We start from the raw sequence: 16,994 nt of genomic DNA on the forward strand, positions 1-16,994 counted from the left end.
ACTAAGCAGTTGAGCCCGGCCACCCTGTTTTGTTTGGATCAGCCGCCAAAGACTCTGCTCCATCAAACACTTTTCCGCTTCTCTGTTGTCACAAAAGCGACAAGACGCTCTTTCCAGCATTGTCTGGGACGCGTTAGCCCTTCAAACTACAAATGCAATGTGGCTCGAAGCATCCCTCAAACCTCCGAAGGTGCTCGGAGCGATTCACTCGCAATGTGTGTCCAAGATGTGCATTTACACCTGTCCTCAGAGCTGTCCACCTCTGATCACATCACATTAAAACCAAGCGTGGGGTGCCTCAGCGGCTCACCTGGTAAAGCACATACCACATCCTTTATATATATAGCAGGAATACCAAAAAACAACACCACCAAAAACAAAAAAGCATAAATGTTATCTTTGTGTTTCCGTAAATTAATCCTATTAACTCACATTGCTTCATTTGTTGCAAAAAGCAAGAAGCAGCAGCCAGACTGATAGCAGCTGATCTTCCTTTTTGACAACATGAGATAAATTGCAGCTGAAACTAAGCAATTAGAATATGGGAGCTGGTATAAAATTGTGTTCTTGCTTATTTTTTTTTCTTTCCATAAAGCAGTACAGTAGATATCCTGCAAAATCCCATGTAAAATGCAGAGTAGAGGCGGGTGGAGGCTGCCAATCCTCTCAGTGATAGTCTTGTTTGTTTACAGTAATTACACTAATGTTTCAAAAATTAATGTGATGATGATTTATTGATGTTAAAATGCAATGTGTGGCACCTTTTTTAATGGGGTAACACCGGTGCATAAATGGATAAATAAACGCCGGCTGAAAGGAAGAAGCGGCGAATGCAGTTTTCGGGTTAATCAGCGTCGTCACAAAGCCAAGCAAGCGTGTCTGCTGAAGCTCTATAGCCGCACAAAAGTTTTGATGAGAGTCGTCAGATAATGAGGTTTGAAAGCGCGTCCCGGCGGAGGATTTAAAGAGGCATACGGCGCTCTGCTGCAAGAGTTCAAATGACGCTCGCACTTAGTGTCACGTCGGAACAGTATGGCCGCCTCACATCTCAGGAGCGGCGGGAAAAAAAAAATCAAAAATGTTTCAGAAGCGGACAGCGGGTCCTTAAAAAGTCTAAACACACAAATTAAGGTCTTAAAGAATATCAAAATGTCATAAATCCAATTATCTCAGAGGGGTGATTGTGTGTTTCTTTTTTTTTTTTTTTTTTGTTAACCATGCAATGACAGACTAATTTGCGCCACATCTCCACTCTTAAATTAATACTGAACAAGGTTAATGCTGCAGTGTGCATTGTATCTGCTTGGATGAACTAAATAAAACAGTTAACAATTAATTAACAATTAATGTCCTAGTTTATCCTTTCACTCTCTCACTGTTTATAGTTTTACAACTTTCGCCAGTTATGTCCGCCTGGTTTTGACATTTTTGCGTCTTGATTTTGCTTTTTAATTGGTTTTTGATACAAATCCAGGTAGTAGAACTTACAATACACTCCTGATCAACATTTTAAGACCAGGACTGTTAAGGTTAAATTTTTTCTCATCAGAGAATACAACTTTCTTCCACCTTTCAGTGTCCCATGTTTGGTGCTCTCGTGCAAACTCCAAACGGGCAATTTTGTGCCGTTGAAGGAGACGAGGCCTTTGAGGACGTTTTTTGTTCTTAAAACCCTTCTCTCGCAGATGCCGTCTGATGGTTAGGGGACTGCAGTTGGCACCAGTGACAAGCTTAATTTGAGCCGAGGATCGTCCCGTGTCTTGATGGACAGCCAGTTGGATCCTCCGGCTCAGGGCCGGTGAAATTTTTTTTGGGTCTACCACTTGACTTTTTTGTTTCATAACCCTCAGGATCTTTTAAGAAGTTTAAAATGACTGTCTTACTGCGTCCAACCTCAGCAGCTATGGCACACTGTGAGGGCCTTGTTGTTGGGCCTTGCTTATGCAGCTCAACAATCCGACCACGTTCAAGGAGAGAAAGTTTTTTTGCCTTTGCCATCAGGAGGTCATGACAGTGTGGATACCTGACAGAAAATGACACTGAATCCACATTTTTGTGAAGATTTGGTCTTTTAAAGGCTGTGGTCTTAAACTTTTGATCAGCTGATGAACAGCCTCTTTAAGTTTAATGGTTGTTTGCAATAAATTGCTTACTCAAATTTTTTTTTTTTGTCCCACTCCCATTTCTTCTTTTTGCATTTTGAAACTCTACTTAGAACCTTCTGAAGATCCAACAGTGCAAAATGTAAATTCTTGATCAGGAGTGTGTATACCTTTCCATGAACCTCACTGACCAGGTGAGTGCCTCATTGATCTCCCCAATTAAATCCACTTCAACATGAATGGGAGATGCAGCCAAAGTGAAAGTGATAGGATGAGGAAGGAGGCTTGGATTGTGCAGAGGCGGATGCAACTCAATATTACGAGGGCGATCCTAATATTTTGTACACGTTTTGTAACTCATAACAGCGATATTAAATTTGCCACTCCCGGGTAGCGAGAGATGATTTTCTATTCAGCCCTCCGACATCTTTGGTTCCATCCGTTGCCTCAGCAAAAACTTTAAATTGAAACTGGTTTACATCACAGCTCCCAGTGCCTCCACAGCGCATCTAAAAGTCTCTCCGGAGATATTTTCCATCTTATAAGATATCCTTCATTGTGACAATAACACTGCTGCTCTTTTTTGGAAATACACTCTTCGAAATTGGATCAGGAAATTGATTTTAGACATGAGGAGAGAAAAAAAAAAAAAAGAACCAAAATGGTATGCAGTCACGTTCACCATCTCTGCCTTGGCAATGCGTGCCACTAAGAGCAGATCCCAGGACTGAATATTTGAGAATACACTTAATTTTTTTTTATTTTTTATCTGTATATCACAGCCTTAATGTCTCACTTTTCTTATATCAAGTGAAAAAAAAATCTGCCAGTAGGATGAGATCCCACTTTTTTCCAGTTTTTTGTTTTTTTTTTCCTAAACTGTGAGCGTTAAGAGGGCACCTGGAGGTAAACAGAAGAGGATGATATTAAAAGTGACGCACAAACGGGCCTAAACAGTAAACAGCCGGAGCTTATGGCGCACAAGGTTGAAAATGTTCACAATGAAGTGAGTTAAAAGACAAACAAAAAACTTTTTAATGCTGGCATGCGCCCGGGAATGTGTCTGCTTTTGCCTCGCTGTCGAAGCCACACGCTCCAGCTGGTCCTTCTTTGTTGGCACAGTGTCTTCCATCTCATTTAGGTACCACCACGAACGTGTGTGTGTGTGTGTGTGTGTGTGTGTGTGCGCGCACGAACACACATCTGCCTGCGACCATTGTTAGTTTTAATGTATTTTTAATTTCCTGTGAAGTGACTGGAGTCCTTAGTGACCGGCACTTCATAATTGGCTGCCTGTATGAACATCAGTCAGCCTAACGAGAGAGAAGGAGCTTCTACTGTGGCCTGCTCCGCACACACACACACACACACACACACACAGAAAGACAGAGAGAGAAAGGTATGTGCACATATTCGCAAGTGAATGTGATCTGGCTTCCTTTTCTTCCGCTTTTCTCCTGTTTGTCTCTGAAAACACACACACACTCTCTCTCTTTCTCTCTCACACACACACACACACACACAGACACACACATACACAAAGGAAGAAGGCCTCATTAACCAAACAGACACTGTCATTGGCTCCAGCGGGAGCAAAACAAAAAGTGTTTACCGGTTAGTATGTGTGAGAATGGTGTATGAATGCAACCAAGACAATTAGCTACACACTGCACATTAGCACAGATGTTAGCCATGGTTGGCTTCCTGCACCAGCTAATGCATGAACACACACACGCGCACACACACACACGGACAAGACATTGTCTTAATTGTATATGAGAGGCACTGGCAATGACTTTGGCGAGCCTGTTTTAATGGATGTTACATGAACCTGCGAGAATGTACTAGTGTTTTAGTAAAGGCTGGTAATGAGCTCTTGATTTAAACTAAATGTATAATTTCAAGGTTTTCATCGCGGTGAGGGCTTCATTACAGCAGGAGCCGTTTAACGTGCAGCTCGCTGAGGTGGACTGGTACAGATCAGTAAATTGCAGCGCCGTTAAGGCAGGTTTCTTGGCTTTTTAGACGCATAGACACCGCTGTAGTGAAACGCATCACACCTTGAGTGTAATCGACTGCAATTGGACATGGGAATATTTCGAGATGCAGTGAATATTCAGCCGTGCTCATAACCTCCACTTAGGATTTTTCTCTCCTGCTCAGTGGGTGGATGCTTTTATCCCAAATGCCTTACAGTACCGCGAGTGCATTTACACACACACACACACACATGCACAAAAAGATACACCACACTCAAAGCAGTTTGTCATATATAGGATTTATTTACAGTTTCTATTTACAGATCTTTGTTTCAAAATTTTGTCTGTACACATTTTTAAATTCAAGAACAACTACTCCTGTCACCCACACGGTCTAGTATAATTAGATTTTCTGAGTACTCAAGAGGCAGAAGACATGGGGAGAATTTTTTTTTTTTTTTCGGTTTTGGTTTTCATAAACATATTTTCATGTCTGGAGAAGTAGAGCCAAAAGAAAGGGAGGAACACTCCAAAAGAGAAGTTTAATAAAAAAAAAAAAAAAAAAAAAAAAAAAAGGCAGAAGCAAATGTAAAATGTTACTGAAGGACATGCTCCTGGAGATGCAGAAAAAATGTGTGTGTGTGTGTGTGTGTGCGTGTAGTCCAATAGAAAAAGGGCTCCAGCCAGCTAACACCTAGGCCATCATCACCATGGAGACCTGTGTGTGTGTGTGTGTGTGTGTGTGTGTGTGTGTGTGTGTGTGTGTGTGTGTGTGTGTGTGTGTGTGTGTGTGCTAACAGACAGAGGACTACAGCCAGCTTCCATTTACATTCCATTTTATTACCAACATGAGTGTGTGTGTGTGTTTGCTGCCGTGTTCATTAAACCATCTCTGTTCAAAAACATCAGAGAAAGCAGCTAATTCTCATCAAAGGGAAGCCACTGCAAAAACTCTACATTTTAACAAATCGTTTACTCGCATATTCAGTGTTGAAATCTTGTTTTTCTTCAAACAAATTAAAAAAAAAAAAAATCTGCCGGCGGGTTGAGACAATCAATTTGTTTCCACAATTTTCTTGTCATTGTCTTGTTACCAGTGGGCTGATTTCCTTCATTTTGCCTCGTTTCAACACATTTCGAAAACTTCCTGAGACGAGTGAAACTCCGCTGGAAACACGTGGGATCATCTCATCCTATTGGCAGATTTTTTTCTCACTTAAGATTTTAACACTGAATACGACATCAATGGCTTGTTCAGATGGAGATTTTTGCCGTCACATTCTTCCAAATATTTGGGGACCAAAAAAAAAAAAAAAAAACCCATACACTGTATTACATATTCTCTCTTCCAACCCAGCTTTAAAATTGCAAAAACTTCACTTCTGATCATGTCGGAGCGAGCCGGCCCGCTCTTTTTGGCCGCAAAGAAATCATGTCTCAGAATCAGGCTTTAAGTGGACGTTTGGGTTTTTGGTGGGACATTTTCACTTTTCAGCACACACACACACACACACATTCACAGGAGTGTGGGAGCTGTCAACCTCCCGACATTATTAGCTGACCCGGGCATTCACGCTTTTATCCCCCGGTTTTCAATATTGACAAGTGCAACGAGGCAAAATAATGTCTTGAAAGGTGCGGCTCCGGATACTGCATGAGGGAGTAATTGCCAAGGTTTTGACTGTCTGTATAGTTTCTATATCCTGTATGATTTAGAAAATGCGCATGTTGGCGGCTCGCATGTATGAGCACTAAAAACACTGATTTATTTTCTGTACTTTCTTCTGTGGACATCTAAAACCTCTTCAAGTTCATTTGTGGTCAAATAAATAATTGGGATGATGTCTGGTGTCTCTAGAGTTAGGCACAACTTAACAGGCTTGTCATGTAAACAGCATATAAAAATAAAACCCAAAAGAAAAAGACAAATTTTTTAAAATCATGATTGAAAGAATATATCTCATACAAAAAAAAGAGAGAGAGAGAGAGAAAATAAAGGCTATAGACTTTTAAATCGAGTGCAGTTTTTTTTTTTTTCTTCCTTGTCAGAGAGAATGGGAGATGAGGGCTTGTAAAACTGGTGCAGAGTGTGTAAAAATCCCACCGTGTGATCAAAGAGTGACAGCTCTCACAAAAAAAAATGAGCTGGAGCTTCCATAGAAAACACTACTCTCTCCATCCCTCCCACTCTCCTTCTATCTCCCCTTCACACACCTACGCACACCATCTTTGAGGGCTTGGGTGACAATTATGGATCCTGGCGGAGTCGCAACGGGAGGCTGCAAACGCTAACAGCTTTGCGTTATGTCATGAATGTCTGATCCCCCCCCTCACCCCCCCCCAACCCCCTCCCTCACAACATTACACCAATATGGTGCTGCTGACTCCCGGCTAAACGCACTATGTGCTATAAATGGAGACAGTAATGCAGAGACCAAAACAGAACAGACAGAAATGAGGAGAGAGGCAAGAAAGAAATAAAAATAAAGAAAAAAAAAAAAAAAAAAAGCTTTGTACCTCAATTAAGGCAAACAGGAAGCTCGGATCACTCCTTCAGAAACAAACCCCGAGATCATGTGAATGACCAATCCAGCTTCCACGCGCTGAATTCAATTTTCTGAGCTGAACTGAAGCTGAACATAGTTCACGTGCCCGTGTTGCGTGTTTGTGACTGTGTATGTGGCGCGTGCTTTTCCTCCCCGTGTGCATCTTTTATGGTCTGAGTGTGTGTTTTGCGGTGTGTGTGCGTGTGCCTTCGCGGGTGGGTCTGCACCTCTCACGGCGTGCCTGTCAACATAAATGTGGCGATGCGCGTGCGCGTGTGTGTTCTGAGGTAGTCCGAGGTTCAGAGAGGAGGAATAGCTAATGATGCCAGCACGTCGCCCTGCATACGCAGACACGTCAGAGGGAAAACTCGATGAGCTGGAATGCGCCGCTCGCTTCGTCCTAATGGCTCGTTTAACTGGCTTTGATGTGGATCCGCGTGCGCCCGTCTCTCTCTCCGGGTCCGCGCCCTCTCAGCGCTGTTTCCGTCTTTGCACCGAGACCCTGCCATGAGCGGGTGGAGGTGAGACGACGGGAGAAGGGGGAGGTTGTGGAGGTGGCGGCGGGATGCTTTGTGCAAGGTGGAAGAGTCGTTTGTTCCTCACATATCGACTCACAGCCTCTCTCTCTTTCTCATTAGTAAAGTCCTAGTATATTAGTTTGTCATAAAGGCCAACCATCTGTCTCCCCCCGTGACGGTGCAGGGGGGAAAAGACAGGAGAGGTCAAGTTCCGTCCAGGATTGTGATGCGGCTAGAGAAGAGGGTGTGGGATATGTAAACCATCTAGTGCAATGCTGTTTTGCCATCTTTTTTTCATCTTGGCAACATAAAATAGTTGCCTTTTTTTTTTTTTTTTTATTCCGGGGACTGACAAGCAATCACATTTCCATCTCAAAAACAACAATGAGCAGAAAAGAAACTAGTTCCGAGCCCACGGAGCGCCGAGCAACATCTCCCGGTCTTGCGTCAGGTTGTTTCAGCAGCCTGCTGGAGCGGACCTCGCTCCGTTAAGGGGTTTTGTGTTTTGTGGCCTCCAGTGTAGACGAGAGTTTCCAGGTCTGCTCTGTCCGGGCTGCATGACAGCGCCTGCGGCTTTCCAGAGGTGATCAGAGAAGAGTTACCCAACAAGAAAAAAAAAGAAAAAAAAAGAAAGAAAAAGGCTCCACGTCAATCTACACCGTGCTACACCGCAAGTCCTCTCAGTCATTGGTTGATTCAAATTTCCTAGTCGATGAAAGGCCCAATGAGAAGCGAGGGTTAAGAAAAAGGGCCAGTCCCTCTCTGTGAGACGAGGGCTCCGTGAGTTCAGTAGCTCACTGTGGGGCAGGGCAGGGAGCAGCGGGAGGAGGAGGAGGAGGAGGAGGAGGAGGAGGGAAGAAGGGCAGCGACTGCACAGAGCCACGCTTATCATCTCTTGTAGTGGTTGGGAGCGTCAGCGAAGGCAAACTTCAACCTGTAGGCTTCGGCGAGCAGCACGCTCACCTCCTCGTTGCCCCAGTGCATGGTGGGAAGGTTCTGCAGGAGGATCATCAGGCCCTGTTGGAAGTAAGAGAAAAAGTGTTCAGAGCAGGCTTTTTTTTTTTTTTTTTCAGACGTTTTCATGCCCTTTCAAAATGCAATCGCCCATCTGAAGTGATTTTCCTTTAGGGAGCCTGATATGAAAAGATCTTTTGGTTTGTGCTGAGTATCAAATTGATTAGATGTCAAAACCGAAAAGACTGAAAAATAAAATTAAAGCTGTGAGATTAAAATATAATGTTTTTGTTAATAATGATTTTTTTTTTTTTCTGTGGTGCAACAGTGAATTAAATCAGAGTGGAATCAAAATGTTCTTCATTTTGCTGAGGACTCCCCCAGAAGCCCTTCTTTAACCCCACTTTAAAAAAAAAAAAAAAAAAAAAAAAAAGACTGATTTTGATAAAGGAAATGAGATTCAAAACGGGGGAGTGAAAGGGAAAAGAAAAATGAGAAAAGAAAGAGAAAAATGATTCAGCAAAGAGAACATTGAGAATGGAGAGGAGATAAACCTCACTATGCAGACAGCATGTGACCAAGTGTAGAGCTTGACGATTCTCATGTTTTACATCCTGCGTGGTTTAAAACAGCCCTGCAGCCTTTAGGCCTATTAAACCTTTTCAAACCCAACTAGGTAAACTGAAGAAGGCACAACGGTGAAGCTAAAAAACAAGACTGTTTTTCTTTGTTCCCTGAAAAGATAACATTCTTGAGATACACGGTTTTCACCTGGCAACAGTGATATCAATAACAACTTTATTAGAAAATAGCTACCAATTTGGGGATTTAGCTGCATTAGTGTTCATAAAAAAAACCCTCAGGCTCAGTTTGGGATGAGATCTGTTTCAAGCTTTAGTATTGTACTGTGTTTCACAACAGCACCTGCACCCTAAAGTGTAATCTTAAATCTTTCTATCTGTGTGTGCATGTGTGTGTGCGTGCGTGTGAGAGGGAGAGAGAGAGAGATAGGCGCAGATGTGATTAACTCAGTCAAGGTGGTTTAATAACATTCGTGAGCAAGAGAAAGACGGGAAGAACGATGAAGGGAGGAGGAAGAGCAAAGCAGGCGAGAGAAGAGAGAAAGTGTCAAGTACAATTCAGTCAAGCTCAAGCCTTTCCCTAGATCCCTCTTCTGTACATTATTGTGTTAGCGAGCAGAAAGACAGCAGTGAGACACACACACACACACACGAAAAAAGTTCAATCTCCCAGACTAATGCCTCTCTCTCAAAGGGGAATGAGGCTGGTTAGCAGGGAGACAGACTGATTGTTTGTGAGTGAATATGTGTGGTCTCTGTGTGTGTGTTTGCGCTGCGGATCAGTGTCTTGGGACTTTGCGGTAACGGCGTCAAGGCCACAATCATTGCCGTGACAACAGGCTCTACAACCAATCATGATGTTGATAATCACATGGAAGGACAAATCACGTTGTGTCTTCTGGTCACCCACACTGGTCTAACTCGTGGCCGACGGGCTTGTCCCTTGTCCATCCGTGACCAAAATTAAAAACAAACAAAAAAAAAAACTCTTAACACCGTCATGTGCATTTGGTTATTATTGTGTTGAGTGTGTATCTGTATCCTTAAGCTCCTTTTTAGCGCCATGTGTCAAAGTGGAAAGTTTTATGCCCTTCTGCCTTCTTGTCTCTCTACAATTGATGGGGAGGTCAAAGCAAACTAAACTAAAGGTGGATATTCACTACAGCACTGCACTCTGTATTATTCTGCTCTGCTACTTCAATTGGAGGTGTTTGGCTCCATTAATTTTTTTTCCCCTTCCTCGCTTGTTTTTAATGAGCCGGTGAGAAGACCCCAGTGACTTTTCGACAAAAGGCATTTGTATTCCAAGTAAAGCTGGAAAAATAGAAGGCTTCTTCAACTAATTAAGCTCGAAGCTGCCGTCTCAACCAAATTTTACATATCAGGTTGCAGCTATGTGGGGATTTTTTTTTTTCCCCCACTTGACTTGGAAAAAGCTTGAGGGAAAGCACAACTGAATTTCAGCTTTGATAAGCTGCCACATAAGACCGCAAAACTGCAAATTCGCCGTTTTTCCTCTTCTTACTAAAATTGAAAGTGGAGTTGGCGATGATTATGTGATTATTATGAATGAGTTTCATGAGCTTTGGGCTCTTAAAACCTGTTTAAACCCTATTGTAGTATGTCAAAAATTCATGGACATGATGAAAAATTCAGCAACCATCATTACTGGAAAATACTTTTTTCTTTTTTTTTGTTGCAAATCTATGCTTTCTACTTTAAAGCTCATCTAAAACGCACTTGTAATTGTGTTTTTTTTTGTTATGAAAATGTTAAAAGCAGCTTCTTGTATTTGTAAGTAATTGTAATGCATGTCAAATAATAGTTTCTGAACATTCATGGCTAATTCCTATAAAATAAATTATGCTGTGAACAAGCATCAGTTTGGATTATGTTTCATTTGATATTTTTAGAAGGAAATGGCTTTTACTATGTTGATTCACATGAACATTGTTTAAAAAAAAAAAAAAAACATAATCCTCTCTCTCTAGTAACTCAGAGGACAAAACATGGAGTCCTGAAAAAGTCAGTCACACTGGCTCCTTAAACGATCCCTTTAAACTTGGTAGTGCATCGCCACTATCAAACCCCAGAGACTCAATTCTACTCAAATACTACAGGAATCTATAACTTAGGATGCTCCTTTAAAATTATGACCTGAGACCTGACTTTGAAAAGTTGAACCATTGACTTCACCCTTGGTCAGAAAGACACACTTCTCTTAAATATTTTTACTCTATAAGGGACGGAGCGAGGGAGAGAGCAAGAGAGCGTGATCAGAATTCTGCCTGCCTCTCTCTCTCTCATCTGTATTCACTAAAGCATCACTGCCAACCCTCCTCTTTTATCACTCACACACTCTCCCTCACACACACACACACACACACACACACACACACACACACACTCAAAATCCACCAACTTCCATGCTATTGACTGACAACACTGCAAATGAGTGAGAGTTGGTGCGTGTGGTGTGTGTGCGCATGTGTCTGCCTGTCTTCCCATGTGAAATCAATCAGATACTAAAAGAAAGCGAGATAACAATAACATTATTAATGCCATCAAACTCCAGACGTCCTGCTCGACGTCTGTCAGGAGATATGGGCTGAATTTAAATCGCCCATAGCTAATGGTCCATTTAAACAGAACACACACACAGAGAGAGAGAGAGAGAGAGAGAGAGAAAGAGAGAGAAGGAGAGAGAGAGAGAGAAACCAGGTAAGTGAGAAAATAAATTATTTACTGGCAGGAAAAAAAAGGAATGATCATATGGATTCCATGTGTCAGGCTGCAGGTGATGGGCTCATGTATACTTCATGGGTTTGTTGACAGTCGAATGCACAGTTTATATATATGTATGTATGTATGTATGAATGAGGTGTGTATGTTTGTGTGTAAGTAACTCTGCGCATATCTGCGAGCGTATACATGCCGGTGTGTGATAAGTACTTGTGCATACTCATAAACATGCATATAAATGCACACACATATACGTAAATGCATATTTGTGAGAACATGATGTACATGCATGTGTGGAGTTATGTATAGGTCTTTGTGTGCATGTCTGAGTGTGTTCACCCATCAGGCCTGCAACACATTTTAGTGATACCTATGCACCATCCCAAAGGCCCAGGATGCCTTGGGGCTAAACACCACATATCTCCCTGGCTATACTTCACTGCCCCGGGCTCTCTCAGAGTTGGGGGGGCTTCCCTATACAATAACACCGTATCAGAGCTAAAGCACACTGTACAAGGGAGTAACATATGTTGTGGAGCTTTGGCACAGTGCAGGGGGGGAAATCTTCACAGTGGAAAGCTATCTAAAGTGATTACTGTCTGATGCATCGTCATGTCACAAAACTGCTCACCTATAAATCTGTTACAGATCAATACAGCGAGAATTCTTTCAATCAAATAGAAGCTACAAATTAGCATGATGAAGATGCTCTATCCTCGTTTTCTATTTGATGTAATCTTATGTACATCCTATCATGCTTTGATGTTTCATCATTTAAGTTATCATTAATCCTCCCTGAAACAAACTGAGGAGGCTATCTTCAAACACAAACAAGCGCAAAGTTGTGAAATCAATACCCAAGTTAACTGCTGCTGAGGCAAAGGTATTCAAGCATCATTGGAAACAGAAGTGGTGTGACTTTGATGCAGCTGAAGGCTCTCCAAGCAACTTAAAGTTTATTTTTCTGTTAATGTAAGGAAAATTTTTCATGATACATTGTGAATCATGAAAATCTTATACAAACTGCAATTAGTGAAATAGTTCACTTGAAAATTACCACTAATATTAACTAACTACTACTAACTACTCACGCCTATGTTAGTTGAAACTCCACTGAAAATGGTACACAGGGAAGTCAATCTCTGTAGTTCCACCTCATACTTCTCCCAAACTACTGAAGTTGCCAAGGTCATCGTTTTATAGCTGAAAATAGCAATCAAGTTTCTCCCACAGCTCATGCTGCATGACGACTAGCAAACATGTAAACAAACGACAGCACTATGAGTCCAAAATTTCAGCTGCCTTCCTGCATTCCTTGCAAGCTTGTACTTCTGAGTTTGAAGGTCATACAGCTCTTTGCATATTCAAGTACGTTTGCATAAGAAATAGCAAAACAGAGCGTGGAACAGAAGTACTTTTTTTGGCGATGATCTTAGAGGACATGTGATACAGAGCTACTTCATGCTGCAACACCAGAGGGAAAAGAATATTTGCATCAGCTATGTTAACTGATATTTTTTATTTATTTGGTTAATTGGTTAAGAGTTGTATATGCACGGTACCTATAAGTTAAAAAAAAAAAAAAAGAAAAAAAAAGAATGAGAATGAGAATGTTGCATACAACTGCAAAAAAAGCTAAAACACTTGTTTAAACTGCCGATGATCCTAACATGAACGTACATGTCCAGACCTTATGGTTCATTTTCCTGTCAGAATTATATTGGCCTTCCCACAGTAATTTGGAAAGGAAATGGCATGCAGTCAGTGGATAAGTGGTGGGAGGGAAATCTGCCATGTGCTACCATATCTGTATAAATCAACGATAGGTGCTAATTGCTATGCTACAAGAGAAAGACCAACCACCGTCTAATCAAGTGCTGCTTCAAGTGATCCAGCCGTTAGGCAACACACTGACACGTAAACTGGCAAGCACGCACCTAAACACACACAAGTGCACTCACGCATGCTCAGACATACAAGTACACACCCATAGTGACTGAGGAGCTTCATTAAGAGCATATTTCTACGTTGTAACCATCTGCTCCCTATCAGTTCTGTTGGGCTAATGATTTTAATATGGTTTAATTACATACATCTAGCTGTCAGGGGGGAATGCTGCACTGACTCCACTCCACACAGGTGGCAACACTTCACACTGAGAGCCACCGAGCCTGTCTGTGGCTGAGTGTGTGGGTTGTTGTGCATGAAAGCAGGAGAGTAAGTGCATGCAAACCATTACATGTCTGTGAGGAAGAAAAAGAGTGATTGAAAGTACTTAAGAGATATACATATGGTGCAAGGGACTCGATGCATGGCTGCTGTGGTGACTGTCAGTCTTGCTGGGGAGAAAGACAATGCAGTGAGGTGTTTGTGTGTGTGTGTGTGATGTTTATGTAGCCTGGCTTCCTGTGTGTGTAGGTGCTTGTGGGTATTCAGCCATGGATATCCATTTATCCCGCCGTACTAACAAACACATTGATCGACCATTACTGTATACAGTAGGCCACAAAAAAAGGCAATTAGCTCTCCATCTCCTACGCCTGGCAAGGCTTAAAGTATTTAATGGCTATTGATAGTGAGGGGAAAGCAGACTGTCAATAGAGTCAGTGCTAACACTCTTTCTTGAGAATGGAATTGCATAATGGCTATGGAGTGAGGGAAGACCATTGTTAGATGAAATGTACTTGCTATATGTATATTTATGTTTTTAACCTTTTCAAACCATTGTGAGGTGATTCTGTACACTTTATTTCAACTGCGCCTTACATTTATACAGCCAAGACCTCACAGGTATATGTTGCACCAGTCCACCGGACTCCTGAGGTTAATGCTTTGGTCGAAGTGGAGAAGGGAAAAATACAGATTTTCCGATTAATGACAATCTTTATTTGAACGATTCAATATCAATTCCTAAAATCCTGATATCGATCTCTTAATTCTTTTTAATGGTATTTTTAAGTGGATATAGGGAGATATTTGTGGGTAGATATGTAGCTAGGGGCTAGACCAAAATTTGCTTTAAAAATAATCAATACAATTTAAAATCAACCCCAAATTTGACCAGTAGCCAGTGAAGGGAAGCTAAAATGGGGGCTCATAAAGTCCAGTTTCCTTGAGTGGGTCAGACACCCTTCTGCATTTTGCACTAGTTGCAGCCATGAAACAGAGCTCTGGCTGAGTCAGAAATAGATATAGAGTTGCAGTAATCCAGACGGGATGAAATAAAAGCATGTGTGACTCTTCAAATTACTGAGGTAAAGAAAAGACTTTATTTTAGAGATGTTTTTCAGCTGACGGAGGCAGGACGGAACAGCCCTCTAAATCAAAATAGAGGTCTGAATCGAATAATACTCCCAATAATACTTACAGATTTATAGCTACTGTCTTAAATTGGCTGACAGAACATCAAGGTTATCAGAATTATACTGGTGAACTTGGGAGGACCAAACATTTATTTATTTCAGATTTATCATCATGTAGTTGTAGGAAGCTTCACTTGACAGCTGTTGAGAGATACTAAACTGTACTATTTGTACATGCAACTGGGTATTATCAGCGTAACAATGAAAATGTATAATCTGTTGATGAATGATCTGATCAAGGGGAACCATGTAAAAAACAGCAACAGACCTAATGCTGACCCCAGGGGCATGGTGTAGCTAAGATTTACAAAGAGGAGAAGGCATTGCAAATAACAACAGAGAACGTTCTATTCATTAAATAGGATTTACACCATTGTAGATTAACTTAAAAAAAAAAAAAAAAGTAACAGCAGGGAAGTAACAGCATTCCCATTCATTTCCTCTACCTAGATTTTCCCTGTAGGTCCAGAGTATCAAATAAACCATTTTAATTTGTGCTATCACCACCGCATGTATATATACTAATTGGTGGACACTTATCAAAGCACATTACAATATTATGAGTGTACACATTTTAAATATGGGGGGCCTCAGGGAAATTAAATCCCCTAACCACTGCAGTGTTAGTGCCTGTTGTACGGGGAATTGAACCCCTAATCCTGCCAGTGTCAGAGCCATATTGCTGCCAAGCTGAGTGGGAATGAGTTCAATGAAACTCTGTTAAGTTACACAAGACCATTATTGATAAGAGCAGAAGCACCTGAAAGAGTCACAGAGAAGTGCTACTGGAAAGACCATTAACACGTGGCTTCCACTGAACACACACACACATGCACCCGTGCGCCTACGCCCACACTTACACACACACACACACACACACACACACACACACACACACACACACACACACACACACACACACACACACACACACACACACACACACACACACACACACACACACACACACAAAACACAAAGCCCACTATACCTGCGAGCCAAATAGGCTATTTGCTGGCAGAATGAGATGGTGCTAAGTGAAGTGAGTACAATGAAAGTGCCCAAGGTGTGTGAAGTGTCTCGCTGTCTGTCTCTGTGGTGTCAACTACAGCTCCCAGCAGCTCCCAGCAGAAATCATGGGCAAACTAAAGGGGGATTGATGACAGGTGTGTTCGGTTGGTGGAAGTGCGCACACGCCCACAAGCCCGCACATCCATAGCTTAAAACAGCACTGGTCAATTGTAGTGTTTCTCTGAGATGTGTGATTCCACTTCCAACTCACGCTGACACATCTAGAGGGACACACACGCAGATGCAGTTGTGCACACTCACACACCTACATGTACAAACACTCCAGGTAGCTGGTGGCGGTAATGGTGTTTTGCAGCACCCTGAGGTGTAATGGGCCGAGGCACAGCTCTGTCAGGGCTATTAGCTTGCTGTAGCTGGCATAATTACACCAAATGGGCACTCTGGCAAACAGTGGGTGCTAATGTAGGAGTGGGGCACGGCAGCATGTGGAGGTAAGCGCTGTCACAGGGTGGCACATCCGAGTTGCCCTATAAAAGGGTAGCGTGTGAAAAGCTGCACACGGAGAGGTAAGATTGTGATGCAGATTAGCATGTAGAAGGTTGTTATGTTGTTTCTATGAATAACACAGCACTTTATTGATCTGAATGAGGACACTTTATTTTCATTTGACCCCCTCCAGGGATTGAAGAGTGATTGAAGAGTCAGGTACAGAGCTGCAACCCCGGAGCTGGCAGGGGTTCAGTGATTTGCAAATTTGAGTGATTTCAGCAGGATAGACTCTTAACCACCAAGCCAGATCAACATGTTGAACAGTTTTGTGTACTGTAATAATAATAACAATAATGATAAAATTGCAATAATATTGTAATAATATTTCAACAGTGTGTGTCACAATATCCGAAAATCACAATTACCAAGTATTATTTGCAAATTAGAATTTTGTTTGATATCACACCTAATATTGCCATTCAGTTTGAGGCGATGGACATTAATTTGATAACTTAAACATGAGATTTGACATACATGAGTCATATTGTGATGCTGCTATATTGATATAAAAAAGCATTGTCTTCAGCCATACTGTTCAGACTTATGGGGCTTAATAATCTGCTTTTGTTATTGTGGAAAATGTGTTGTGTAAACAGAGCATATTGAAAGAGAGCTGAAACAACTGATGG

At 41.8% G+C, this 16,994-nt stretch overlaps 1 protein-coding gene across 3 annotated transcripts in view; it reads right to left on the bottom strand.

Annotated features, from left to right (window-relative positions):
- Positions 1-4,361: 4,361 nt before the first annotated feature.
- tbc1d22a (TBC1 domain family, member 22a) overlaps positions 4,362-16,994 on the bottom strand; it is a 151,057-nt gene continuing 138,424 nt past the window's right edge. For all 3 annotated transcript variants that reach the window (XM_030045855.1, XM_030045856.1, XM_030045854.1), the window contains one exon: positions 4,362-8,162. In XM_030045855.1, the coding sequence (XP_029901715.1) occupies positions 8,034-8,162 (129 nt within the window). In that variant the 3' untranslated portion in view covers positions 4,362-8,033. The remainder of the gene's footprint in view (positions 8,163-16,994) is intronic.

Source organism: Myripristis murdjan, chromosome 23 (genome assembly GCF_902150065.1).
Source record: "Myripristis murdjan chromosome 23, fMyrMur1.1, whole genome shotgun sequence".
In the NCBI taxonomy this organism is placed as follows: domain Eukaryota; kingdom Metazoa; phylum Chordata; class Actinopteri; order Holocentriformes; family Holocentridae; genus Myripristis; species Myripristis murdjan.